General features: G+C 41.2%; 1 protein-coding gene across 1 annotated transcript; it reads left to right on the top strand.

Annotated features, from left to right (window-relative positions):
* The first annotated feature begins 106 nt into the window (after window positions 1–106).
* On the top strand, window positions 107–26,973 carry LOC114451756 (ethanolamine kinase 1). Its single transcript, XM_028430582.1, has 8 exons — window positions 107–448; window positions 2,617–2,879; window positions 3,960–4,112; window positions 8,905–9,053; window positions 9,584–9,667; window positions 11,084–11,244; window positions 13,751–13,824; window positions 21,582–26,973. Exons 1-8 carry the CDS (start codon window positions 308–310, stop codon window positions 21,649–21,651), a joined length of 1,095 nt encoding a protein of 364 aa, XP_028286383.1. The 5' UTR covers window positions 107–307; the 3' UTR covers window positions 21,652–26,973.
* The last annotated feature ends 653 nt before the right edge of the window (window positions 26,974–27,626 follow it).

Here is a 27,626-nt window from a genome sequence, read left to right as displayed (position 1 = left end):
GAAGCCTTTAAATTTCAGTCCCTAACCAGTGTTTGTTTCGTCCTCTCAGTTAACACTACAAGTACCTGCTGCAGAGCGTGTTAATATGTAAACTGTATGAGAGGGGACGAAAATGGCCACAGGAACATTGGCCCCTGATAAGCGCCACTTTTCAGTGACTCGCAAATAATGGTGCTTGAATCCCCCGAACACAGCAGATATTAGACATTTATCCCTAACAGCCTGTCCTGAAGTTTGGACCTCAGCTTTTGGTGCTATTTTAATCAGTTTTGGGGGTCTGGCAGAAGAGGATTTGGACTTGTTGGACATGGACTGTGGATCATCTGGTGCTAGAAATCCACTTCTCCACGTGGACATCTATATCGATGAGCATGAACGTGACAGAGGAATCCTGGACCTTCTGAGGAGACTCCGTCCTCACTGGAAGGCACCAGACATCCAGATGAAGGCAAGTGAGCTCACACTTGTGGAGTATGGGTTATCTGAGACTTTATATTTGTTCAGGAAACTGCATGTATTTAAATCTCTTATTGTAAAGAAAACCTTCCCTGTTAGGAAAGGCTTTAACATGTGCCGTTAACTGTTTAAATGTAAAATTGCTGTTTTATAGCAGTGCTTGTTTAGTGTTATCTCTCTAAACCTGAAAAAATTTAGTGCAGCAAATTGAGTCAACATTGCCATTTTTGTTATTCAGATGCTCCAGGTCATGATGTGTCCATAAGTTTAAACAAGACCTGTTCGAGTTCTTTGAAATCTATTTGTTTATGAGTCAGCCTCAAGTGGCCACTCGTGGAACTGCATTTTTTTTTAGCTACTTTATTCGAGACAAATTTCAATTATTGCTTCCCTGTGCTTCATTCCACTCATATTTATGACAAACATAACCCATTATTAGCTTTATCCTTTAAAAAAGTACAGACAGCTCTAATCTGAACACAAAGCATCACCAGATTTCCATACAAGCCCTTAAAGTAGACCAAGAGAACCAAATTAAACAACATTTTTATGAAAGATGAGCCAATAATACACATCTGTGAGGTGCAGGTATGTGTAGTTGTAGCATTACAAGTGAATTTTAAGGCCAATCAGTGTAATGAGACTTAGTTGGTGTTCAGTGCCCCCTTATGTTAAAAACCGCTGCACATGTACAGTATGTGTGCATGTTATTTAAATATTTTTGTGTTCAATGCAGTCTGTAGTCTCTAAATAGACATGCCTTTAGTACACACTGTGTGGAAAGAGTCTCATCTTCTGGACATGTTGCACTATACACTGTGGAGACAACTTCCACCTACAAAAGCAGGACAAAAGCCAAGGTAACCGAACAACAACAGCACACTTTTAAGAGGAGTCTTTTAGTGGTGTTGTCAGAGTATCTATTCAGAACAGGATAATCCTATTCTGGTCCCATGTGCAAACACAAGGTCCAATCTTTCAGAGAAATAGGGTTTATGTTTGTTGGGTGACCGCACATCGGGTGCGTGACCTCTCATTCTACACCAGGTCCAGTAATGTACACAAAAGAGTAGATGTTTCCCTGCAGCCCTGAGATCTCAGCAGTTCCTTTAATGATGTGTTGTGTTCATCGGAGGAAGGACAGGCGGTCCCTGCTGTTACACCTGTGCTTTTAACGTTTTTTTTTTTTACTTGTGATACACATTGTAGTGTGTTTTGTAACGTATCTATAGGTAATATTTAATTTCAGAGGCTGCGCTGTAACTTTGAAGAGGAATGAAATTACATTAGAATGGATTAAAATATAATCATGAAAAAAATTAATTTACTGTAAAATCATTACAGTATCTTGTTGTAAGAAGAAACACATTCCTGCTGCGTCATGAGAAAACTATTTTAAGAGATTATTTTTGTTCTGAACAAAAAAATTCTATATACAAAGAAGAAAAATGCCACAACTATGTCAAAGCCAGCTCTCCATTCTCCATATAAATACTTGATCAGATGTCAAGGTGGGCATGTTTGTTCTCTTCCCATCCTGATGAAAAACCATGTTGTGTGCAGGTCCCATCTGAGGCTCAGAAAATGCCTTGGGGACCATGGCATAGAATGAGACTTTGAGAAACCACTGAATGACAACAAATGTCTGAGGAAGCCTGTGCAGGCAAACAGCGGTCACTGTGGTGTTGTTGTGTACACATGCAGAGCAGAACATGCTGTTCTGGAAGTGTGATCTTGAATGACAACAAGGTCTCTACAGTGATACATTTTTTTGTTGGTTTGAGTGGGACAGTTAAAATTCTACTGTGTCGTTGTACTGTTTAGGTGACACACACAGGGTTAAATATGTTCTGTTGTGGTGCACTGGTATTCTCTCAAGTTTCTTTTTGAATACACAAATTAGAAATGATGGGTAAACCATCTCTCTGTTTTTGCAGTTAGACAACATTGTATCTTTGACGTAAGGTCAGTAAAAAAGTCTAAATGACGTGTAGCGCTGGTGAATTAGTGGCCTGTGAATGGATATGTTGCCAAACGCTGTAATGCAGAATCATGAAACCAAACATATGGCAGCTGTTGGCTCTGAGTTATTTAACCTCTCAAGCTTTATATATAGTGCGATTTGTTCAAGGCTTATGGTTTCATGTCCTTTCAATCCAGACCTTCACAGAGGGCATCACTAACCAGCTGATCGGCTGCTACGTGGGCTCTCTCCAGGAGCCCGGCTGTGTTCTGGTGCGACTATACGGCAGGATGACGGAGCTGTATGTGAACCGGGACCGGGAGGTGGAGATGTTCCATGTCTTTCACGCCCACGGCTGCGGTCCTGAGATCTACTGCAGCTTCCAGAATGGAATCTGCTACGAGTTTGTCAAAGGATCAGTGCTAGATGATCAGCTGCTGCGACAACCGTCCATCTACAGGTATATAAATGTCCTACATTTAAACATTCATGTCTGGAACAATAAAATGGAAAATTGTAATAAAATCTGTTAGCCCTCCTAAAACGGAGCTGTCGCCGGCAACAGAAATTGACATGCGCTGTTCAAACTACCGTAGCTCTGGTTATGTTCGCACTATTGAAAAAAATCTCAATGGATTCTCAAGGCTGAGAAACGGCTCTTTAGATCGCTAATACATTCATTACGGTAATGACCACATTGCGTGTGTGCCAGGGGCGGGAGTTTTGTGGAGCAGAGGAGAGTTGATGTAAAATAGTTTGTCTTTAATTTTTGTACTCTGAAAAGTCTTGTTGCTGCACATTTATAGTTTATAAAAAGAAATTTGATAAACATTCAAATTCAAAAACAGGTAAAATAATTAATACAAAGAACATTTTCTGACAGAATCATTAAAAAAAGAAGGCGAACCGTTATAATTATAGTAGTGAAAGGGTTAAATAGTCAAATCTGAAACAAACAAAAAGATGCCACTGAACTAATCAATGAAATAAATTGAACAGTGTAGAATAATGTGAAACCTTAACCTTCTCGTTGTTTTTGTAGATCTTGTGTGCATTTGTTAGCGACTCATTTCATTTCGTTTGTGCTGATGAAGCTGTTTTTTTATTATTATTTCCTTTTGAGTCATGTTTCATGTTGAGCAATGTTGTTTATCCGTGCCCCCCCCCCGTTTCATTCATCATTCTCACGATAACAGGCCCGCCATCATTATTCACAACACAGGACAGTAGGACACAACACAGCCAGCAAAGGCTGAGCAGCCAGGGCCATGATGGACATCAATCAGCTCGCTCTGCGTGATACCCCTGTGTGGGGAATACCCAGAAAACTTTATGTCACCACTAAGATGCCTCAAGAATATATACTCAAGTGGTCAAAAGGTCACAGATGCAAGGAGGCAGGTTTTTTTTTTTTTTTTTTTTAAGAAAAAGATAAGAGTGCTAAATGGAAAGGGAGTTGTGTTTCTGCTCTGATAATGGTTTGTTTGTGCAACAAACAGCGTCAGCCAGGCTCATCTGAGAAAATGTTTTCTCTTTGCAGATTGATCGCTGCAGAGATGGGGAAAATTCACTCCATTCAGCCAGAATGTGGTCTGCCTGTGGAGCCCATACTCTGGACAAAGATGTCCCACTTTCTCAAACTGATGCAGAGCAGCATAAACAGCAGCCGAGCCGAGCAGCGGTGCACAGAAAGGTAGAAAGGTCTTTATGTTCATCCATGTTTAAAAGGTAAACATCTACAAACCACTCGCTAGACTGACAGACTCTGTAGAAACTAGCACAGAGCTGATGCAAACACCCCCCAAAGGCCAATCTTTGTCTCTGTGAAGACAAAGATGTCTAGTCTGTTGGAGGTGTCAATGTATTATCTATGGACTGGCGTTAGAGAACAGAAGGTCTGGGTAGCAAGAATTTGATTTTAGCTGAGACGGGTCCACTGGGACCTTCGTTTCCCCCCCCCCCCCCCCCCCCCCCCTGCATCAGGCATTACAAAAGACTAGAGCCATGGTCCTCACAACAAAGCACAGATATGCATGTAGCTTATCCAGGTGATTACTATACTGATTATATTATTGTCAATGCATATGTAAGTTTTTACTGATAAATAAATAAATGAGTTATTAGGATTGATCTGCTTTAATATGGACATGTTTGCATTGTGGTCTAAAAATGGTGACCTATTTGTTTCTCGATGAATGTTCTCAACACATCCCAAACATTTAGAAATTGTAAGCTGAAAATGTTAAATAATGTAAAGCCTACAAACAAATGTAGTTATGTATGAAGTGCATCATTTGTCTCTTGGGTGTACAGTAGTGGAGTAGAAGAAGAAAGAAAAAATAGAAAAATACTCAAGTAAAGTACCACCGTGGAGGGTGGTTTTGCACGAATAGAAGAAAGTCCAATTATCTACTACACTGGCAATTACACGTTTAACCAAATACCTGTTGAGCTGCAGATAGAAGGCTACTGCAGTGGTAGATATTAACTGTCATCCATTTGACAGAAACCAGCCACATAGCCCACATTTTTTCAGGCAGCAGCACTTCCACTGATGCCTTATCACATTCTCACATTTCTCAGCCCTTCCCACAGCACTCCTGTCCACACTCATGTTGCATTTTTGAGTTAGTAAACACTCATTTTTGCCAGTTTTCTCCTCTCTCATCTCTTGGATAGAGGCTGTCGCTGTGAACAGTTATTGGTCAGAGAGTGGAGGCTAGGGGAGTGGCCTCCGTGGCAATGACATTGGATTATCTCTGACAGGAGTCACAGGGTGAGAGGTGAGAGGGGGCCTTTCAGACACTACAGAGAAACAGACGCTTGGCCACGAGCTTCCTGCTCTCCCTTATCGGTCAAACGTTCAACCTTGCTTGTGTTTGCAGCAGAGGGGTCGGGAGTGCACGCAAACTGAAGCTGGAAGGGCCCAAAGTCTTGGAGATATTTGAGTTTGTTTTTTTTTTTAAGTAATGGACCGAGTCATCCATAAAGGAGAAGTTTGTTTATGATAAGCCAGTTTTATCCTTCAGGATTCAAAAAGACAAAAGATCCCCACAGAGATCTAAGAGAGAGTCATTAAAATGCATCATGTGGTTTTATTTTGAATCCAGAGGGTTTAAAGATTTTTTTTTATTTTCCCGTAAGAGGAATTTTTAAACAATACAAGTTTTACTAATTCAATTTAAACAGCTTGAAATCATGTCCAGCAAGCTTAAGATCACTTTCATTCGAGTGAACATGTGAGGTGTTCACGCCAAACTATGTGCAAATGGATTCTTAAGGCTGCGGAGAATTAACATTTGAGTTCCACATCTGAAAAGATTCAAATTAATTTATATTTTTTAACCAAGGACTGATTCTGAGTTAACCTCTGCTCTTACATTTAATCCTTTTTAAACTTCAATTACTCACAAAATCTGGATTTTCTTTTTAGAACCAACTCTCTGAACATGTACATTTTACACATGCCAAAAATATTCCACTGTATACCATCACACTGCACCACATTCAGAAGCCCAATAGATGGTGCTATATTGTGAGACATGTGTGTGACTTGATACAGTCCAGCAGCTGCTCACACACACAGATTTGTAGACATGTAGATGATTTCAGCAGGGACCAATAATTCACATGTAAAGGATTAAATAAGGTAGTATTAAAAGTAATATTTCATTTTCTCTCAACATGACATAGAGGCAGAAACAGACAAGACAGGATGTAAAAAAAAAAAAAAAAAAGATTTTAAACAAGCATCAGAGAAACTTTTGTACTTGATAATGTATGAGTGGTGATATGAATGTAATCTTCAGAGGAAATGGTAAAAGAAAAGCAGAGAGAGCAGGAAGAGGCTGCACCTGCAGAGGAGGTCTTCAGCTCTCAAGCCACCCGCTGTGCAGAGAGAGAGAGAGAGAGGGAGAGAGAGAGATGGATAGGAGAAAGAGGCTGCAGCAGCTGCAAGGTTCGGAGAGAGAGAGAGAGTGCACAGAAGAAGTCAGAGATGGGAGAGAGAAAAGAAAGAAAAGCAAGAGTGCAACCTCTTCTTCTCCCAAAGGCCCCCTGCTACGTCTCCCGTTCGCACAAATCGCATAAAACTGCAAAAAAGAAAAAAAAAATAATCAGCAGTGCTCGGCTGGTGTTTGAAATCATATGTAAATAAGGCACATTGATAATGAAGCCGCCAGAGGAGGAAATTCCACTAATTACCTTACAGAGAGTTGACAGGGAGCAGGAGGCGAATGTACTTGACGCACTGTTTTTCATGAAAAGGACAGAAAAGAGAGAGGAAAAGATCTGATGGCAAGACGACAGGTTTCCATTTAAAGTCAATGGAAGTCTTTCATTTCAGCTTTTGACTCGGAGTAATCGTGGGTTCCTAAGATAAAGTCAGTTTGTTAGGTTAAAGGAACGGAGGGGTTGAAAAGGAATCAGGCTGATTCACCATTCAACTGCAGTTTTAATTCACATTAGAGAGGAGAGATAGAGAAATTATGCATGTCAGGCAGGGAGTTGATTTCAAATAACAAAGATTTCACAGGCAAGTAAACGTGAATCAAGCACTCTATTCTGGGCCAATGAAAGTGCAATAAAATTTACCGCACTTGTACAATGACAGTTGAGGAGAAAAGATTGAAGCAGGAATTAAAAAAAACTTTATATAATCCTTCTACACATATTAGTTTAGTTCGCAACGTGGTTTTATGAAGTCAATCTGTCCTCGATCTAACCTTGATGAAGATAATACACAAAACTGACTTAGTTGTGTTGCGGTGGTTGTGTATGTGAGGTTGTATAAGGCAGCGGAGCCTCTGTGTCATGGCTATAAACAAGAGTCCTCTCCTTTCTGCTTTTATTGTGCGTTCCTCGCAGGCCTCACTAAATTATGTCTCCAAGTGTGTATAATACCGGAGCATCTGTTTGTTCCCCTTCGAATAAATAGGTAGTGTTTAAATTACAGTGTTTAAAGTACCCTCTTGTCGTGGCAGTCGTCAGGACTGAAAAGGAAACACGAAAATTAATTAGGACACGGATGCTTGCGCAGCATTTCTTCCAGGTGCATTTTGCACTAACGTCCAAGGACATTAGTGGCTTCTTTGATAGATTGAGTAATCAACAGAGTGAAAACAAGGCATGTAACCTCTCACTGAGGCTCGCTGAACTGCGTTAGTTTACAAACACTGGAGGAAAAAGTGTGGAGTTTATCTTCGATAACTTTTTGCTTCTGCTGCCTTACGTTTTTTTTGTCATTTAATTTTGCTTTGGCTGCTCTTTCGTCACAAAATCTGTCTATCAAGGGTAAATTCTGCACAAAAACCAACATAATCTTTGACAAGACACGTTTAAATCATCCCCTTTGTCTATTAGTTAATTGAAAAAATCTTCTCAATGGGGTCCCGAAGTTCTTTTTTTCCTCGTAAGCACCATGACCTTTCTGACATATTGTCACCGATTGCGTCATTAGTTTCTCTCAGGGACTCAAAGATTCCTGAATGTGTGAACCAGAGTTTTCTCCTGACAGCTCATTTTCCTACGAAGTGAACTTTCCTCCTTGAATACAAACCCTGACTGCTGCCTTCCAGGACCAACTGACCAAACCAATGACACACTCAGTGATTCACTGGCAATATGGCGGCACTCACAAAGTAACTCATGTTCACAGGAATTGTTGCTCCTGCACACCAGACAGTATCTCATCAACAAGAAAAAAGAAAGGCCCATGTCCCTCCCTGGGCTCTGTAGGAATCTGTTGGGGTTCATTTTCAGCATATTGGATATCTAATAAATAACGACACTTAATAAACGTGCTGAGTTAATCCATCCTCACCTGGAAAACAAAGGCAGCCTTTCAGTGCTTGACTCCACTACTAATCCAGATATGGCCAAGTAAAGCTGACGTGGGTCAGCAAGCAGGCAGCTCATCCACTTGTCACTCAAAGTGGTCATAAATCTAATTATGCATAACTTTAAGACCAATTAAAAAACCTTCCTATCAGAACAGTTGAATGAGGAAACTATCAGTAAACATGACACATTTTCTGATGTAAAGGATGCTCGCTTTAACATTTAGGCTCATGGGAACGATCCCGCTTTTGGAACTAGCCTCAAGTGGCCATATGAGGAACTGCAGTTTTTTGCATTTACTTTCCAATTGCAGCTACACAGTTTCTGGTTTAGCGAGGCAGTCGTATGTCTAGTCTGTGTGGAACCCGTCACTGCTGTAGCCAAGAAAATGGCAGAGAAGCTTGTGACAGAACTTAATAGTAGTAAAAGTTTTGGTGCTTTACTAACAGTATTGAGTATTACACTAGCTAAACCGCTAACCTTGTGATTTTTAAGCATCCAACATTCTGTGGCATGCCAGTTTGCCCTGTTCTCTTGCACATCAATGAGACCTCTTCAAAAAACAACTCTGAAACGTTTGAGTGACTATCCTGCCCTCCTTCACCATTGAAAATATCTTATCCTTTCTGTGGTGTCATGTCTTTCAGAGCTGCAGCTCTGCAAGAGGTGCCCAGTTTTGAGACTTTGTCATTGGAAATGGAGTCACTGAAGAGACACCTCTCACAGATCGACTCGCCGACTGTCCTCTGCCACAATGACCTTCTGACAAAAAACATCATTTACAACGACAAAGAGGGTGAGGAAAAAAAAAAATGAAGACGATCACAGTTAAATAAGCTGGTTTCCTGGACGACATACAACAGATGTTATCACCCAGCAGCAATTAAACCCGGTGAATACAGTTAAAAATAAAAGGCTGCTTTACACTGAACACACTCAAGTCTCAGTGTGAAACTGAAGCTAATGTTAAAATACATGAATGTGCTTCTTTTTATCTGAAATAATGCAGTTCTTTCATTTTGCATACAGAAGCAAACCTTCACATTACTTCAAATGTGCTCCTGCTTTATTAAATATCCTGCCATATTTGCAGAACACTATTTATTGTGCGTGTTATTTTAGTTTATTTTTCTCGAATATTTGAATGCCCAGGGTGACTCTCAGTCAAAAGAGGCTCCTTGTTCCTTTGACTCTCACAAGGTTCTGCACTCTCAATACAAAGAGAGAGGGGGGACCGTCGGTTATAGTCCATACCTGCAATGTGTTTGTCATGTTGTCCTGGTAACAACTGCTGTTTTCCCTCTCCTTCTCCTCCTCCTCTATCAGGAATGGTGAAATTTATTGACTACGAATACGCAGATTACAACTACCAGGCTTTCGATATCGGCAATCACTTCAACGAATTTGCTGGTAGGTCTGTGTTGTGATAGAGAGAGAACTCCAATATGCCTTCAAATGTTCTTTATGGCCAGAACACATAACATCCCTAATGGAGGATACTGACAGACAGCATGTGATTTAAATATGTTTTTTTTTTTTTTTTTTTGCCACTAAGTGCCATGAAACTATGTCCTTCATCTGCTGTGGCCCAGACAAATTGCTGCATTCAGTATGTATTCTGCATGGTGATAAAGGATGTAGGTGTGACAGACAAGCTGCGCCTTATTAAAAGGTTCGCAGGGTCAGTCTCAACATTTGTGGAACAATCCTTGCGTTAGCTACATCCTCTTTTTTTCTGTGGAAGGTCGAGGAGGGCTGGCGGTTACCCACGCTCTCACTGCGTGGAACAGGCGGTATAATACAGGAACAGATCACCGTAAGAGGGACAAACAACACTCATCTAAAGCTAGTATAGAACTGCTCTATAATGTCACACAGAATAATCACAGATTGGAAACCCAGACTTTCATATTTCTACGCCATTAAAATGACCAGTGTGTAAGTACACTCTGCTGCCACCATGTGAGACCGTAACCAGAAAAACACAGGACCTTTCTTCACCCCTTTTTTTGGCCACCCTGAGCACCCATACTGTAACACCATGTATAGATGTGCATCAACAATCCTCATGTCAGCTGTCTTGTTCAAGTGTTTTCAGGTGATACAATATTAGCAAACTACATCAGTAGCTGCCACCTGCCTCCTTATACATGTCTACATCAGTAGATGACCATGATGTCTGCCAAATCAGATGTGGTCCACAGGAAACCATCTGCTGTTCTGAAGAAGATTAATAATTACCAACAATGCCATTCATGTGCATGCTTGTGTTGTGAGATAGAAAATCAATTCAACATCATAAAATTCTGCACATAGACACTTTAAAGTCTTCACTGTATTAGGTCAGTATAGACGTATATGAATTTAAGCTGCAAATTGGGGGCAGTGGCACAAAAAGGTTTAATTCATGTACTCAAGTTAAACTTTTTTTTAGATGTGAATTAGAAGCTTTATCTGTATCAATGCATCACATAATGTTTTCCATGTAGGTATTCACCATTACAGAATTTTCCTCTGTATGGAACATGACATGGAGGAACAGTGGCTTAGAATGTATAACAGCTTAAATGTTAAATTGTCATCCAGATTTTATGTTATTTTCCTCGAAGCTCTGGTCTGTGTGGTTTATATAAAAGTTCATTGATGGGAACTGATCATTGTAACAATGTAAGTGGAATTGACAAGTGCTGAGTGAGGGGCTGTTTCTCCACTCAGACTTAAATGTAGCTCAGTGGCAAGTCTTCAAAACTAACAGTTATTATAGGCATTGTGCTGAGTTTTCACAGACAGTATAGTCTCACTGACATCTGTACATGTGCGTCCAAGGTGTGAATGATGTTGACTACAGCCTGTACCCGAGCCGGGAGCTGCAGAGAGACTGGCTGACGGCCTATCTGGAGAGTTACAAGCACGGCACAGGACGTGAGGTCACCGTTACACAGACCGAAGTTACGCAGCTCTACATTCAAGTCTGCAAATTCTCACTGGTAAGTGTTTGCTCCCGCCGACTTTGTTGAAATGTGTTGAAATGTGTCATTATGTAGTGCCTCGGCTCTTTTGAACGACTTTGGAAAGTGACAAATCTCTCAACAGTTATTTCCTTCTTTTAAGCTCGGCTCTTCCAGGGACTCAAATATCTCAATATTATGAGATTAGTGTGCACATTTCAACAATATCCATATGTGTGCAGACCTCCGAAATAGCAGGGTGGCAACATCTCACCATCACATTTTAACAATTTACTTTTCCAGCAACCCTTAAACCCCCTCCACTGAAAAAAAACAAAAAAACCTAAACCATCCACAGCTGACCCACCGCTGTTCAAAGTTTGATGGACTCCATCCGAGTTGATTAGAAACTACCGCAGAGAAAAAATGAAAGACGGGAGCCAAAATTATTTTTCTTATGACCACAATTTTCATTCTTTGGTGGCTCAAGTGGTGCTGTGCTATCTGTCTAAAAGTGCTTTCATAGCTCAACACAATATGCAGAATTGTCCGACCAATTTTGGGTTGGTGTGAATGTCTCTTGAAATAGCCCAGAAATGATGAGGAAGCATATTACTTTTTAAAATAACTTGTGCCTCAGCCAAAAAAAAAAAACACAGAGACAGAAGTGAGGGGTGCGGGGGAATGGAGTGAGAGAAGCGATAACATCATGTTGATTGAAAATCAGATTTTGTGTGACAAACCGAGGAGGACCCTCGACTCGAAGGGAAGTGGGAGAAATTGATCACCGATGCTTAACAAGGCAAGTTTCCAGCTCAACTCACTTTGACAAGACGTGCGTCAAAATGAAGGATATGGTGACTGTTAAAAATCACAAGGCCTTTTTTTAAAAAACGCATTTCAGAGGGTTGAAACAGCTTAAACCGATAGCTGCATATTGTTGATTGTAAGTTGTCTAAATCTTTGTTATTGTTCACTATGAAGGTAACCTAACAATAGGATTCTGCATTAACAGGAAGCGTATCTACATTTTTTCTTATCAGAGATCTGCACACTTTTGACCCATTCAACCATATACTGAGTAAAGATAAATAGGAAAAAGGTGTTTACCACCACATCTGGTGAAACCTAATAATTAATCAGGCTTTGGAAAGTTTCCAATAATTCCTTTCACTCTCTGCCTTTCTGCCTTCCTTTCGGTTCTTTCCTTTGTATTGCTCTTCTTTTATTAAAAACGGATTAAATGCCATTTTATCCATTTGTATCACTGGGTAATTGCTTGGAATAATCAAACTACATTGAAGTCACACGATGGCAGGAACCAAGGAAACACTAAAGGACGCTGTGTGGCATCGACAAAGCCTGGCCAGCTGCCAAAGCTCTGCGGCGTGAAGCTGCTTCTCTGCCGATCTTAATCCCTGGCAAACTGTGCCAAGACGCAGTGGGGTCTTTTACGAGCCGTCCCTCTCCTCGGCAGGGATCCCCTGCGATGTCGGAGCTGAAGCCTGCGGCTCTGTGATGTCACTCTTCCCACAGATCTCTCATCTCCGTTTTCCTCAATGACTCCCTGTCACCGACAGTCTCTGCTTAGTGTTAGATTAATGCCCTCTTAATGGAGAGCAGTTATTAATCATAATGGGAACACGCTCAATCCCTCTCTCTCCAACTAAGGACAGATTAGAGATGAAAATCTGCCAGGGAGGAGGAGAAAAGCCAAGGGAAAAACCGCACATCGCTCTTCAAGTATTTCATTCCACCCCTTATTTGATTATCAAATAAAAATGTGATTATATCACTGGGCCACAGAACAGAGGCCTGTCTGGATCTTATTAGGACCTGCTATTAGTGGCCTTACCATGAAGATTTACAATAAGGGTGGAGAACAACAGAAATTTATGGAGGCATGGAAGTCCGCAAGCCTAAGTGAGCAAAGCCATTAAGGAGGGAACCATTCAATACAGAGGTTTGTCATTCTGACTGACTAGCGTGCAACTGGCATACAGCAGCAGCAGCAGCAGCCGCCGTTATGGGAGCAGTTACAGCTCAACAACTGGAGGTCACTGAAGTGTTTTCTCCCCCCGTCCTCACTGTCACACAAGGAAATGTAGCAAAAACGTAAGAATAGAACATAAAAAATATCACCGAGATGTCCTGCAGGTTTCGCTTACTGGCTGCTTGTAGGTAATGAGCATGTCATTCCGTTTAATGCCTCCCGTTCAGACTCCCTGTCGACACACATTTTGCTGTGTTCTCAAGCAAGACTCTGACATCTGACCTCGCTGTGGCCTCCCTGCAGGGCGGAGGGGGTGGAAAGAAGAGTGTGCTTTTGACACTTAATTGGATCAAAAGGGTGTATGAGAACGTCATTGTGGTCAGGCATTCCTTTAAATATCAAGTATTGTACTGGAGTGCATTTATTTGTTAAATTAAATATCACGAACACTCGTGCAGTGTGCGATTGTGGTTTTTCTGACCCTGCAGTAAATTGCCTAAAACATCAACATGAACCGTTTTTTTAAACTTCTCTCTCTCTCTCTCCGATCAGGCGTCCAACTTCTTCTGGGGTCTCTGGGCCATTCTGCAATCCCGCTTCTCCTCTATTGACTTTGACTTCCAGAGGTTTGTACTTGCCCCACATTTGAAACTGTCACTTTGCATTCTAAAGCCTCCTGATCAAAAACACGATCGCTTCACGTTCAGATTCCTGACGCTAAACTCAACCTTTAACATTAACACCAGTCAGATATTACAGCCTCAGTGCAACTTCTCTGGGACGCCGTTATCACAGCACTTAAGATCAACATTTGTCACTTTAATACTCACAAATGAAAAAATATATATCCTGTGCTCTGGATTCAGGCGCCCAGTATTTTAGTGCACTGTTTAGACAATCAGGATCTTCATTAGGATTGCATGACAAAGAATTTGTTGGCAGAGAAATTGCAATAAAAGATTGGAAACCTGAGCCCAGAGTGTAGAAATATGTCATTTTTTTCCCCCACTAGTGCTGCAAAACCTTGTGTATCCATAATTTGGCAAGAAGCAGGCAGGACAAGGCACACTTCTTCTACTCCTCTCGTCACTTCTACAAACGCAGACAAAATATTTACACATGCTTTTCTTCACTGTTCAACCACACATCACGATAAGATGAAAGCCTCGGCTTTCAAAGGGAATCAAAAATAATTTCCTTTATTTTAAAAATTTATAACAATGCACATAAGGAGTAGTTATCTTAAACACATCCAGGAGACATTCCTCACCACCGGCAACCAGACAGTAGAGTTCAGGAGGGCAAAATGTTTCCTCTCCAACCCCCACATTTTCTTCCCTTCTCCAATTTTTTCCCTGCATGCCCTGCACCCGCAACAGTTGTGATCGTGATCCTAATCACTATTGACATACGGCACCCTCCCCTCTGTGTGGCTTTCTCTGCCCGCTTGCTAGATCAGCGACCCCCCCCCCCCCCCCCCCCTCATTTCGATCTGGACCTCGGAGGAAATGTGATCCAGAGGGGTGCCGAGACACAGAGGCACTATTGTTCCAGTGCCGTCGGTCCTGCCTTACATATACGTCCCTCATCCCGGGCTGGGCCACATGCGCCTGTTAGACGTCTGCTTCTTTAAGCCGCCGGCTGAGGTTGTCCTAAAGTGCATGCTGTGGGTTGGGTTACCTTTCTTTAACTGGAGGGTTAAACTGAAATGAGCTCAGAGAGCAGCAGTACGCTTGGAGTCTAACGTTTGAAAGCAACGCTACCCTCCTAACCTCTGCCCCCTCCACAACACATACACACTCACACACTTTTTCATTGCTTTCATTATTCATGCTGCACAGACACAGGCGATTTGGAAGCCAGTGGACAAGTTTGTTCTAGCTTAAGTACACAGACCGTTCGCACTTCACGAGTCTGTCCTTGTCATTTCTGCATGAAAACAACCTACATTTACATTAAATGACAAAGTAGCAAGTAATGTCACAGTGCCTTTCTGAGAGGGCTGGATCAGATGGAAAAAAGCTGACAGCATTTACAATAGTTAAGTGAAGTGTGTTTGAAAGACTGACATGCGACCCGACTGATAATAAATCACATATAGTTATGACAAACGCCATGAAAGGATGACATTTAGGAGGGAGTTTAACTGAGTAGAGTTAGAATACTGAGGCTGGCCAGGCTGTTAGCAGACTGTAGGTCAAACAGTATTTCTAGAAGTAAGAGGTCAGACAAGAATGTAAGCTAAAAAAGACGACCTGAACTTTTGTCAATTAATCAATGAACTGGCTTGTTTCTTTTTGGCACATCATGTCCAATGTTCTGACCCAGATCAATGTGTTAATATGATGTAACTTCAACGCTTGAACATTCATTTTATTTTACTTATAAAAATATACACAGGCTTGTGCACATTCCAACATGTTATAACATATTTTGGAAGTTTGATTTCAACATTATCTCTCATTGAAGGTCAGTATGTTAAGTTGTTGTCAGTATGGTAAGTACGTTGTGAAGTTACTTTATTAAGTCTCAGTGAAGTGTTGGATTATTTACAGAAGGAAGCGTGTTACAAAATAAGGCAAAAAAATTAGTGCTGCCGCTACATCAACACACATCAGCACAGCAGAGTCATTTGACCCGATTATAGCCTTTCCCATCGCAGACAAAAGCCAGATGTTTGAAGGTTTAGTTTATCATGTAGAATTTTTTGGCTACTTGGAAGAATTTTAATCCTGTGAGATACACACTCCAGTAAGAAATAACTAACTGCTCTCTGCAAAAATGTTGAGAGCGGTGAAATTGAACCACACAGTAAATTTGCCATAAAACCAAAACAATGAACTAAAAAAAGGGCTGAAGCAGTTGTAAAGCCGTTGAGTCAGGTGACAATTAATCACTGAAAGAGGCCTCCTTCACATTGAACATGCATATTACAGTCTTTTCCTTGGCTAACTAGACAGTTCCCCTTATAAGAAAACACTGCTTGTGATAAATACGTTCCTTTAAGGAAAGAAAGGAAGTTATAGTTAAACCAAGTGTGTGTGCGTGTGTGTGTTATCCCCCCCAGAGCCAAATCTCCCCCGACTTCCCAACGAGTGACAGGCGTCACCCAGGCCTTGTGCTTTAACCAGGGCCAGATGTAGCTGTGACAATAGGGAGCCACAAGGGGAATGCGAACCGCCGATCCTTCTACCATCCATATTTACTTTCCTTATATGATTTTATTCATGTGTTGAAAGTGTCTGCGAGTCCGCGGTTTAGATTTGTGGACGTGCTGGCAGGGCGAGCCGTTATTTGACAAAGACATTATTATGAGGACACGAATGAGAGGAGGAGGAGGCCCACCGTTTGGCATAGCCTGCCTGCAGAATTAAGGGAACGGGTGCACAAAAGCACATTGTGAAATGGAATACCTGCTTTGGCGGGTGTTCATTTTCCCCTACTTGTGCTAAATAGAAAAGCGTCTCAGTTTCATCTCTGATGATGATAAACGTTAAGCACGCTAGTTTTAGGTGTCGACCTTAATAAACGTAGGGATGAATGGGATCGTCTGTGAAGCCTGCTGTTCTGTTAAACAGCTAAACTCACGTATAATTGTACTTACGCAGGATGTGGGTGTGATGGGTAATTAGATTAACGGAACAAAAATCCAATGGTTAGAAACTATTTTTACTTTTTATTAACAGAATGTTCCTTTAATAAGATTTATCTGCCATTTTTCATCAGGTTAGGGGTAAATGTAGGATTAAATGTGTATATATCATGAAATATAACTACAGATGAACCATTTGGACAGATGTTGGCAGATGTAGTCTGCTTAAATACACTCAACAAAAATATAAACGCAACACTTTTGTTTTTGCTCCCATGTTTCATGAGATGGACTTGAAGATCTAAACTTCATTCCAGATACACAATATTACCATTCCTCTCAAACATTGTTCACAAATCTGTCTAAATGTGTGATAGTGAGCACTTCTGCTTTGCTGAGATAATCCATCCCACCTCACAGGTGTGCCACATCAAGATGCTGATCTGACATCATGATTAGTGCACAGGTGTACCTTAAACTGCCCACAATAAAAGGCCACCCTGAAATGTGCAGTTTTGTCTCACAGCAAAATGCCACAGATGCCACAAGCATTGAGGGAGCGTGCAATTGGCATGCTGACAGCAGGAATGTCAACCAGATCTGTTGCTCGTGCATTGAATGTTCATTTCTTCACCATAAGCCGTCTCCAAAGGCGTTTCAGAGAATATGGCAGTACATCCAACCGGCCTCACAACCGCAGACCACGAGTAACCACACCAGCCCAGGACCTCCACATCCAGCAGGTTCACCTCCGAGATCGTCTGAGACCAGCCACTCAGACAGCTGCTGAAACAATTGGTTTGCATAACCAAACAATTTCTGCACAAACTGTCAGAAACCGTCTCAGGGAAGCTCAACTGCATGCTCGTCGTCCTCATCGGGGTCTTAACCTGACTCCAGATCGTCGCCGTAACAGACTTGAGTGGGCAAATGCTCACATTCGATGGCGTCTAGCACGTTGGAGAGGTGTTCTCTTCACGGATGAATCTCGGTTTACATTGTTCAGGGCAGATGGCAGACAGCGTGTGTGGCGTCGTGTGGGTGAGCGCTTTGCTGATGTCAATGTTGTGGATCGAGTGGCCCATGGTGGTGGTGGGGTCATGGTATGGGCAGGCATCTGTTATGGACGAAGAACACAGGTGCATTTTATTGATGGCATTTTGAATGCACAGAGATACCGTGATGAGATCCTGAGGCCCATTGTTGTGCCATACATCCATGAACATCACCTCATGTTTCAGCAAGATAATGCACGGCCCCATGTTGCAAGGATCTGTACACAATTCTTGGAAGCTGAAAATGTCCCAGTTCTTGCATGGCCTGCATACTCACCGGACATGTCACCCATTGAACATGTTTGGGATGTGCTTGACCGGCGTATACGACAGCGTGCACCAGTTCCCACTAATATCCAGCAACTTCGCACAGCCATTGAAGAGGAGTGGACCAACATTCCACAGGCCACAATAGACAATCTGATCAACTCTATGCGAAGAAGATGTGTTGCACTGCATGAGGCAAATGGTGGTCACACCAGATACTGACTGGTTCTGAGTCCCCAGACCGCCAATAAAGCAGAAACAAAATGCACATTTCAGGGTGGCCTTTTATTGTGGGCAGTTTAAGGTACACCTGTGCACTAATCATGATGTCAGATCAGCATCTTGATGTGGCACACCTGTGAGGTGGGATGGATTATCTCAGCAAAGCAGAAGTGCTCACTATCACACATTTAGACAGATTTGTGAACACTGTTTGAGAGGAATGGTAATATTGTGTATCTGGAATGAAGTTTAGATCTTCAAGTCCATCTCATGAAACATGGGAGCAAAAACAAAAGTGTTGCGTTTATATTTTTGTTGAGTGTACATGGTGTCACAGGAAATTCATGCCTATCACTCACACTGTTGGACAAATGGGGAGGCATTTTAACATGGGAGGCAGCCCCCAGTGGCCGCCGGGTGAACTGGAGTTTTAGACACAACAACATGGGCTCCGTTTTTTCAGCCCCAGAGGTAAAGTGGTGAACCTTCTTTTAGTGAGCAAGGCTTACATGATCCAAACCCTAAATAAGCCTGGTTAAAACCTACAAAGCTATATATATATTTATCTGTTACATGGTGTGTGTCCTCATATGACCCTAGCAGATATATGAGAAAACATGGCTCTCTGTGTATGATTTGCTGCAAAATGTACGTCCTACCCCTGAAACCACCTAATTTCTCTCACTAAATCTAAAACATCCAAATTTAATTTCAGCCAGAAGTCAGAAGTAAAGTTTTTAACAGAATTAGCATTAGCTTGTATCAGCTGATGTGTTCTAGCATTAGTAGGATTAAAATGATGCACTGCAGCCTGAAATGTGCAGTCAGTCTGCACACTCCACCATGGATTTACAATGTTTTTAAGCAAAACACAACAGTCACTGCTGTACCTACTCCACTTTGGATGTCCTTTGTTGATACTAGTGTGGTTTTCACTCATACCATACCATTCGGCATCTGCTGGTACTGCCTCCCCTGGAAAACCGACTTCATTCACAGAGACCAGAATGATTCTATGACAGAAAAAGATTTAGGATGGCTGGGCAGACTATATCTGACACCAGTCCCTGGCCAGGTCAGGCATACGTCTGGACATCTTATAAAATTATAATCAAGATTCAGCCTCTTCTTTTTGTGTCAAGGAGAAGATTTTCCTATATTTTTTCCTGTTTGGAAATAAGGAGGAAAGACATTTGCTTTTGTCCAATCAGAATTAAGGAGGCTTTGCTCCACTGTCTGAATGAATGAGAGAACTGTCAATCATCCACTGTTGCACACTTACTTGAAATTAAGTCTATCCAGAGAAAAACGCCTGCTGGGCCTCGCCAAACCACAAAGAGTGAAGTGAAAATTGTCTGCTAGGCGCTGCCAGGCTAACGCCAAAGATGTCTACTTCCCAAAAAGGCTTTATTATTTTCCAGTGGTAAAGGGTGGACTCAGTCAGCAACGTCTATCACTATCAAGGAGCTACAGGTGTGCATTAATTATCTAAAGGTCACCCCCTCAGCGAAGCAAAGACTGCAAGAAAGGATTAAAAAAAAAAAAAGCAGACTGACAGAAGGCAGACTGACACAATAATTAGAGAGCAGTTTTACCCAGAGATGCAGGTGGGGAACAGAGTGATGGAATATAAGTAACTAAAGGCATGTGTCTGAATTCTCTTTTTGTCTCAACCAGCAATAAGAGCGAGAAAACTGATTCGGCATTGAGGAGTTCAGTGAAAGCACTGATTAAAGGACAAACTGTGCTTTTGAAACTTCACTTAGTTTCCAAAGGGTATTGTATAATGGCCAAGGGCACCGGCGAACTCAGACATCAGATTTATTGAGACGTTCGATAATACGGTTTGAACAAACACAAAACCACTTTTCTCGCAGTTAAGTTCTGAAGCTCTGCCGCAGCATTCAGACTCATTGTGTCAATGAATAGAGACTTAATGCTATATTGTTATGCAAGCTCTACAAACAAAAACACCAAGCCCACATTGAGCCATAAGCAGGATGTGAAGTGCGACCTGCAAAGTTACTGAAGAATACAATACTACATGTTAATTTCCAACTGGTTGGTAGACATATCTAAGAGAACTTCATCATGCTGAATTAAGCAGACTGAGACCCCCATCTTGAACCATATTACAGGTAGACAGTGACGAACTGTAAATTGAAGATAGATTAAAAATGCAATAAATAGTTATACATCTGAATTAGCTGGTGATTTTAAAGTATCTCTAACTGAACTGGCAGTCCAGTGAGGTTACAGAATTTGTCATAAATTTGTGAGATTAAAAAAAAATAAGGGACTAAAAGTAAAAATATCAGCTTCTACTGCTGGCTTATAAACTCTTCAAAGTCAGGGGAATGTGCCAGGAATGACAGGAAAATCTTTTTTAACACAAGACCCAGACAAAACCTGGAGAATCACTGGGAAGAAAAATCATTCTTTCATACATAGGACGCCATCAACCATGCAGGTTGCTGAGAACATCTAATCACTCATTTTAACAGTTTTTGCATTTTAAAGGTCGGGTAGGAGATTTTGAAAACTCAGTGAGAGTCAGCCAGATTCCAAAGTAAACACACGCCCCTTTCTCTCGGAGCTCACCCTGAAGCCACGCCTCCCAATCACATGGACGCGCATTACCTGAAGCCGAGCTGCGGTCTGTGACTTCGGCCATCATGCATGTACCTCTCTGGTGCGCACAGAGCAGGAAGAGAGTGACAACCAGCCAATACTCCACGCAGGGTCCACCCGGAGGATTGGCTGATGTTTTTAGCGTTTTATAGCTTCCACAGATGATTCATATTCTTCATTTTAATGCCAAACTGCCGAACTAATTGGTTGCTATCGGATTGTAAAGAGAAGTCACACTAATTTAACAAAAAGTGCATCAGAATGAAACCTCCTACCCGACCTTTAACACTACATGTATTTAGTGTATCTGGATAATCTACAAAAAAAGAAAAACTAACTGCTGTATCTGTCCCATGATCAGATGACTTTGTGCAATACGATTAGTATAACATGGTCCATTAGCATACATGTGTCATATCTGGCGAAAGTATTCTCAACAATGAGTGTAATGGTGTTATGTTGCCTAAACACACCCGAGTGAATAAGCTACTGTAAGACTATGAAGACAAACTATTATGCACCGCCCTGCCAACTGCCCTGAACATGCACAGTCTTTAAATATAGGGTTAATTACAGATGGTGATGAGTTGTTTTCTGTTCTCTGCTCTCCTCCCAGGTACGCCATGTCACGACTCAACTACTACTTTGAGAAGAAAGAGGAATATTTTGGACTGACTATGAGCTAATTAACTGACTGGAGTGACGTGACCCATACGCCTCATCGTTACATTGTGTGATAATCTGTTGTGGAACTGGAAAGGCATACAGTAAGCTTATAAACGTGCTCCCCACTGTTTGTTATTTCGGGCTGTAGTGTGAGTTAATATGTTTTGCTATCACTGTGATTTTTAAAATATTTGTTTCACCACAGTCAGTATGCCGATAAGCCTATTTGGCAAATTGAGTTGAAGCTCATGCCAGAAAAGCATTAATTGTTCCCATATTCAGCGGAGTCGCTTAAAGCCACAAAAACTGAGCCTGATCATAAAACCCACAAGAGGGTTACTTGCAGGCTTATTCAGTGTGCGCCACGGTTCTGTTGGAAAACTCATCATTACAACTCATTTACTGCACCGTGTAGGGCATTATTTTAAAGCTTTTTCTATCCTAACAATTTGCTGCAAAGCTCTTTTGTATGTGCCTCACAGGGTGTTCACCAATATTACATTCTACATTTAAAATAATATACTCTGTTATTCTCATCAGTCATCGTCATTATTTGAACGGCTTCATTGTGAATCCATGCACAGAAATTTCTGTTTCTGTGAAGTGACTGAAACTGTAGGTGTCACAGTGCTGTTTGATTGCACCTTATACACCATCAGAGCACACAGAATGTATAATATGTTAATGCCATTTTAACTGTATCTCAACTCAGGGATTGCATCCTTTGCATCTGTCTTATTTTGAAAGGTCCTTTCAATGAAGCCATAAAAACAATCTTAAGGGCCAGTTAGGCACAGATGTGACTTAAATCTAATTATCGACTGTAGCAGTCACTTCTAGCTAGCTGACAGTAACAGAGACATGACTGTCTTATTTTAACATACATTTCTATCCGTCTTAGATGTATCTCTGGGATTGAGACCCTTAGAAGCTGAAATACTCTGTCTGAAACCAAGCTTTGCATGTTAATTAATACATAATGCATGTAATACAAGGCATCGAGAGGTCGATCACTTCCTCAAAACGTCCGAGATAAAATAAAGCACCAGGGTGATGATTCACCACCAGCTGGATAAGGATCTGCTCATGTTATACAGTAAATATCATAAGACTTATGTTATGGCTAAATGAGTACCATGCTCCATGTGTTAGTGAAATACAATTAGTAATGGCCAAGTCATTCCTCTTTTGAATATTGTGGCTACAAAGGAAGAATGCTTTGATGTATGGCAGAAGACGGTAAATTCCACATGTCTCTAAAAAGGACACTCGTTATCTGTGTCTGACCCTGCTCACGTATTAAAGCTTTGTTACCCTCGTTCATCTGTTTACAATCCTGCTACCAGGGCAGTCATGTAAATTCGAACAACATGTTAACAGATCCAGGCAGTGCGGACGCTATTCTCAGAGCTGACATCAGGATTGGTTTAAAGGTGTCAGACCTATAATAAGATAAGGATGTCATGATTGTGCTAACACAACAGCACATTGTGCTAAAAAACAACACAATTCCCACAAATAAGCGCCACATTCACTTCATAATTTAAATACCCCGTGTTGTTGACTCTTGATTGCATTTACGCATTAATCAGAACAGGTTATGTACCCTGATAACATCTGGTCATAGGACCAAAAGTCCACATCAGAAGGAAGCACTAAGCTGCTGTGGATTTTCACCCAGTACTCTGAGGTCTGTGCCCCCCCCTAAGACCACTGCTTTATGTTAGTTAAGTGCTTGATGAACACTGCAAATGACACTTCTTTTTTGTTTTCAGTTTTTGAAATGTTCCCTTCTGTCATCCACCATTTTTTGCAGCTACTGTGGATACAAGACCTGCCCCCCTACAACAACAAAACATATCACAAATGAAAGAGTGGCAAATGAATACACAATGAATACATAAGTCCATCATTAATTGATGGACTTATGTTAGCAGACAGCAGCTAACTAGTAAGCTAACTAATGAGCCAGTGCACCAACATCATGATTGAGGGACATGATAAAAACAGTATGCATCGAGACACCTTCAATCCTCATCTACTCTGCATGTGGATCGGACTCTCAGTCCGGTAGTACAGTCCTCAGCTGTCTGTCTGGTTTGTTGTCATGGCCTTAAAGCATGCTCGTTGTTTAAAGATCATGTATTAACACTAAGAGCTCTACACAAACACGCAATGACACAAGCGATCAGGAGAGAGTGGGACATCTGTGTTATAAAAGATCTTTGCAGCAGCGTGAGGGTAGATAATAGACTGACCAGACATAAATTGTTTGCGTCCGTCCATCTGATATTGTGAGACAAAACAGCATTACCGTAGTAATAAGAAGGTAAACAAACAAACTCCGGCTACTCCACAGCACATTATTATTATGAAAATATAACATTCAAGTTGACCTGAAGTGTAATTATCAGACAGGTCATTCCTGTTTATGCTTCAAACCTATTTAAAGATTAGAACAAAGTGAAGAAAATGAGCAGTGATATTAAAATGTTAAACATACTCACGACATGATTTTTATGTTTTATGTGGCTGCAAACTCTTTAAAAAATTAATTTTGAAGAAGTTTCGAGACATTTAACAACCTAACTTTGAATCAACAGTGCAGGACAAAAGAACATTTATGGAGAAGAAATCAGAGGCTCTGTCCTAATTTACCAAAACCACATTTTCTTTTCAAACTTGAACCCAGTTCTTTAGTTGCCTGTAGCCTTGTGATGATCCTGCCACTACCGCAGCCTTTCCAAAACCTTAACCAATTGCTCTCAGTTGCCTAACATAATCATAAAGCCCTTAATCATGCTTTAGTTGCCAGAGTGAATGTTCTAAAGAAATAAAATAATGAAAAGTTCATGCTTGACCTTGGGACTGGCAGTAGTCAAATCAGTTTCACCACAAGCTTAATTTAGTGGTGATTCTGGAGCTTTTGATCATATCACATGGCCTTCAAAAAACTGTCCTGCCATTCAATGCCGAATGTTTGAATGTTGCACATAAATTTATTTTACTAAACTTTTTGTGTGGACACGTGATGCAAAGGCATTAAAATGATGGACATTAATTGGACAATACAAGCTACCCTGTTTATAAGGTACATATAAATCTAAAAAGCATGGAGCTGTTAGGCAGACAGATGTTAAGGTTGAGGGGTGAAAACACTTCAGTCACTATAGACCTGAATGGATGAAGTGACTGCACTGACAACAGTTTCATTAATTCCATACAAGGGGTTAAGATGAATGCTGTCCCGTGTGTCCTCAGAAGACTACAAGGATTGCACCGTCGCTTAACCATCTGGACCAACTTCCTGTTTATTACGACACGCTGCTATGTCACCTGGCAAACGGCAGATGATACTTATTACTCTTCTGCTGTTAAAAGTCATCAGCATTCAATGAATGCAGGCATATTGCAATGTTTTATACCCAAGAAAAAAAAAAAGGTGCAATACGTGGATTAAAGGTGCCTTCACTGTGACACAGTCCTTAGAAGGATGCAACCCCTGAACCTGAAATACAGACACTTAGTCCTGCAGTCATGACGCACTGGACTTCAATATAATTCTGTCAAAAAGGTGCCTACTGTGCCCTCCTTCCTCTGCCAGAGGTAGATCCTCACTTTGCAAAAGAAGACGACGTTTAATCTTCAACTGACAGATCTCAGACCAATCGGAGAATACACATCTAACACAGTGAGGGAAAGAACAGTGTTATATGCTGTTGTTGAAAATGTCGTCATCAGCATATGCACTGCAAGAACTGCAGGAGCACCAGCTTTTAATGAGCCGGAAAACCCAAAACTACTGTACCTCTGACTGAAGAGAGGCTGTGAGGAGGGTTGTTGCAGCATGTATAGTATAGTATAGACTTTAAGATGAATGTGGTGGACTACGACTACGTGGATATCTCCCCCCAGAGCATGTATCAAACATAAGTGTTATTATAGCAACACTCATACGTCTGTGGTGTCTGAGGACATAAATCACTAACTTAACTGTTTTCTTTGATTTGTTCAATTGCTATTGTATTATGGGTTTTGAGGATTTTCCATTGGCTGGTAATAGTGGTAACTTAAGGATATGATATGATGCTCATTTTGGTTTGAGACATTTGGATAACTGGATAATTCGTGTGGAAATTATATGATAAATCAAGTCCATTCCCTCTCAAGTTTTCACATTCTTGAAGCAGTGTGTTGCCCTAACATAGAAGAAAACAGTGGAAATATGTCTTGAGAAGACAACACCCGCGGTCTGAAGAATCTAGTTTGGTGACCCGGTCGTTTATAGTGCCTCACATTGTTTTTTTTTTGAATTGTCAACAACAGCTTTTGTTTGCAGTCAATGAAACAAGCACATCAGACTGTGCAGAACGGATACAACACACGCTCAGACGTGTCAGTGAGTCCCCTCCACTGCATAACTGTCTACTGTCTTTATCTGTGAGCGAAGCACAAAGTGAATGTAATTGTAAAATCAGTAGAAAGGATTATGGCGGGTCAAATGAGGGGAGAACCGGCAACAATGGCGTTCTTTACCTCCTCATGGTCGCGCACAGTTCCACTCATCAAGGCTGCAGCCGTGTCTTTGAGTCAAACAATCCAGCTGCTTTCATGCTGGCATTTTTCGTTAAACATATAATATTTAATTAGCGGACTAATGCACTTAAAAAGACCCAAGGACTTTGCCTCAAAAAGGAAAAAATTGGCCTTTTGTCCATTACCCATTTTCCTGAAAAAGTGTTGTAGATTTTTTCTTTCACTTCTAATTGCATTAAAAAGAAGTATATGCCTTTATGCAATGTTTCAAAGACACGGAAACCCAGAAACTGCTAAAGTAATTCTTTTCAAAGGGTTTTTTGTATGATTTCCTTTTATTCAGGTATTGCATTTAGCTTTTTTAGTTATTGTTAAAGGCCTCCCAAGGCTGCTGACCTTTGGAATTCCCCCTCCCAGTTCATAATTGTTATCAACTTTCATTAGCTAAAACCCACCCAAAGACATATTCAAGCAAATGTTGTACTATGCAATTTACTTAAATCTTTACATACAATGTACAATACATGCTTTTTATCTCTAAATCACAATACATAGGGGGATGTATAAAGGTCTACTACCTTTTCAATGAATCGAACAATAACTGCTTTTGCAGTTGTCAATTGGGAACACATTAGCATGCTAACAGGCTAAAGGACATGGCATTGGTCTGTGGTTATCTTTAAAGGCACACGTCTACTGCAGTGTGGTGGCACCGGTTGGCTGCGGCTCGGAGGCGTACGCCAACTCCTAATTTTGCTGTGTACTTGTATCACATGTGACAATAAAATTCTATTCTATTGTAAATATGTCAGAAAACTGCAGTAGTCTTTATTGTTGCTCCATCTGCTCTGCCCTTGTCACAAGGACTGTTTCAGTGGACACTGCCTTGTGTCCACATGTCCCTCGTACATGTCTGAGGACTGCACAGATGTAACCGTCAGCCTCTGCATTTATTGTATTTTCATTAATGAATCTCATGAATCCACAAATAGACGCCATCGAACAACCTTTAGTCAGCTTCCACTCTCTAGCATGACGTCAGCTGACCAGAGATGCTTCACGAGGTAAGAGTTATGTGGCTGTAGCTGATATTTTAATATATATATATATATATATATATATATATATATATATATATATATATATTAAATCAACACTATGGAGTTTTTGAAGATATTGCTGCTATAGTCCGATGAAAGCTATTGTCTGCTACAACTGTCATGAACGTTTCTACACGCACAATTGTGAGCAGCAGCCAAGGACACCGGCAAACTCCTTCAAAGCTACTACTTCAGCTGGCTCAGAATCTTAGTTCTATTCACATCCATCTACACAGGCCGCTGTGGGCCGGAGCTGCACCAACACAACAACACTCTCCCTCAGCTCTGACAGACCCAGCCCGCGCAGGCGCACACACTTCACTCACGCAGAACCCGGAAGACAACACACACCTGCTCAA

The sequence above is a fragment of the Parambassis ranga genome, chromosome 19 (genome assembly GCF_900634625.1).
Source record: "Parambassis ranga chromosome 19, fParRan2.1, whole genome shotgun sequence".
Lineage (NCBI taxonomy): Eukaryota > Metazoa > Chordata > Actinopteri > Ambassidae > Parambassis > Parambassis ranga.
Note: the sequence above shows the minus strand (reverse complement) of the source record. Positions and strands in the feature narration are given on the sequence as shown.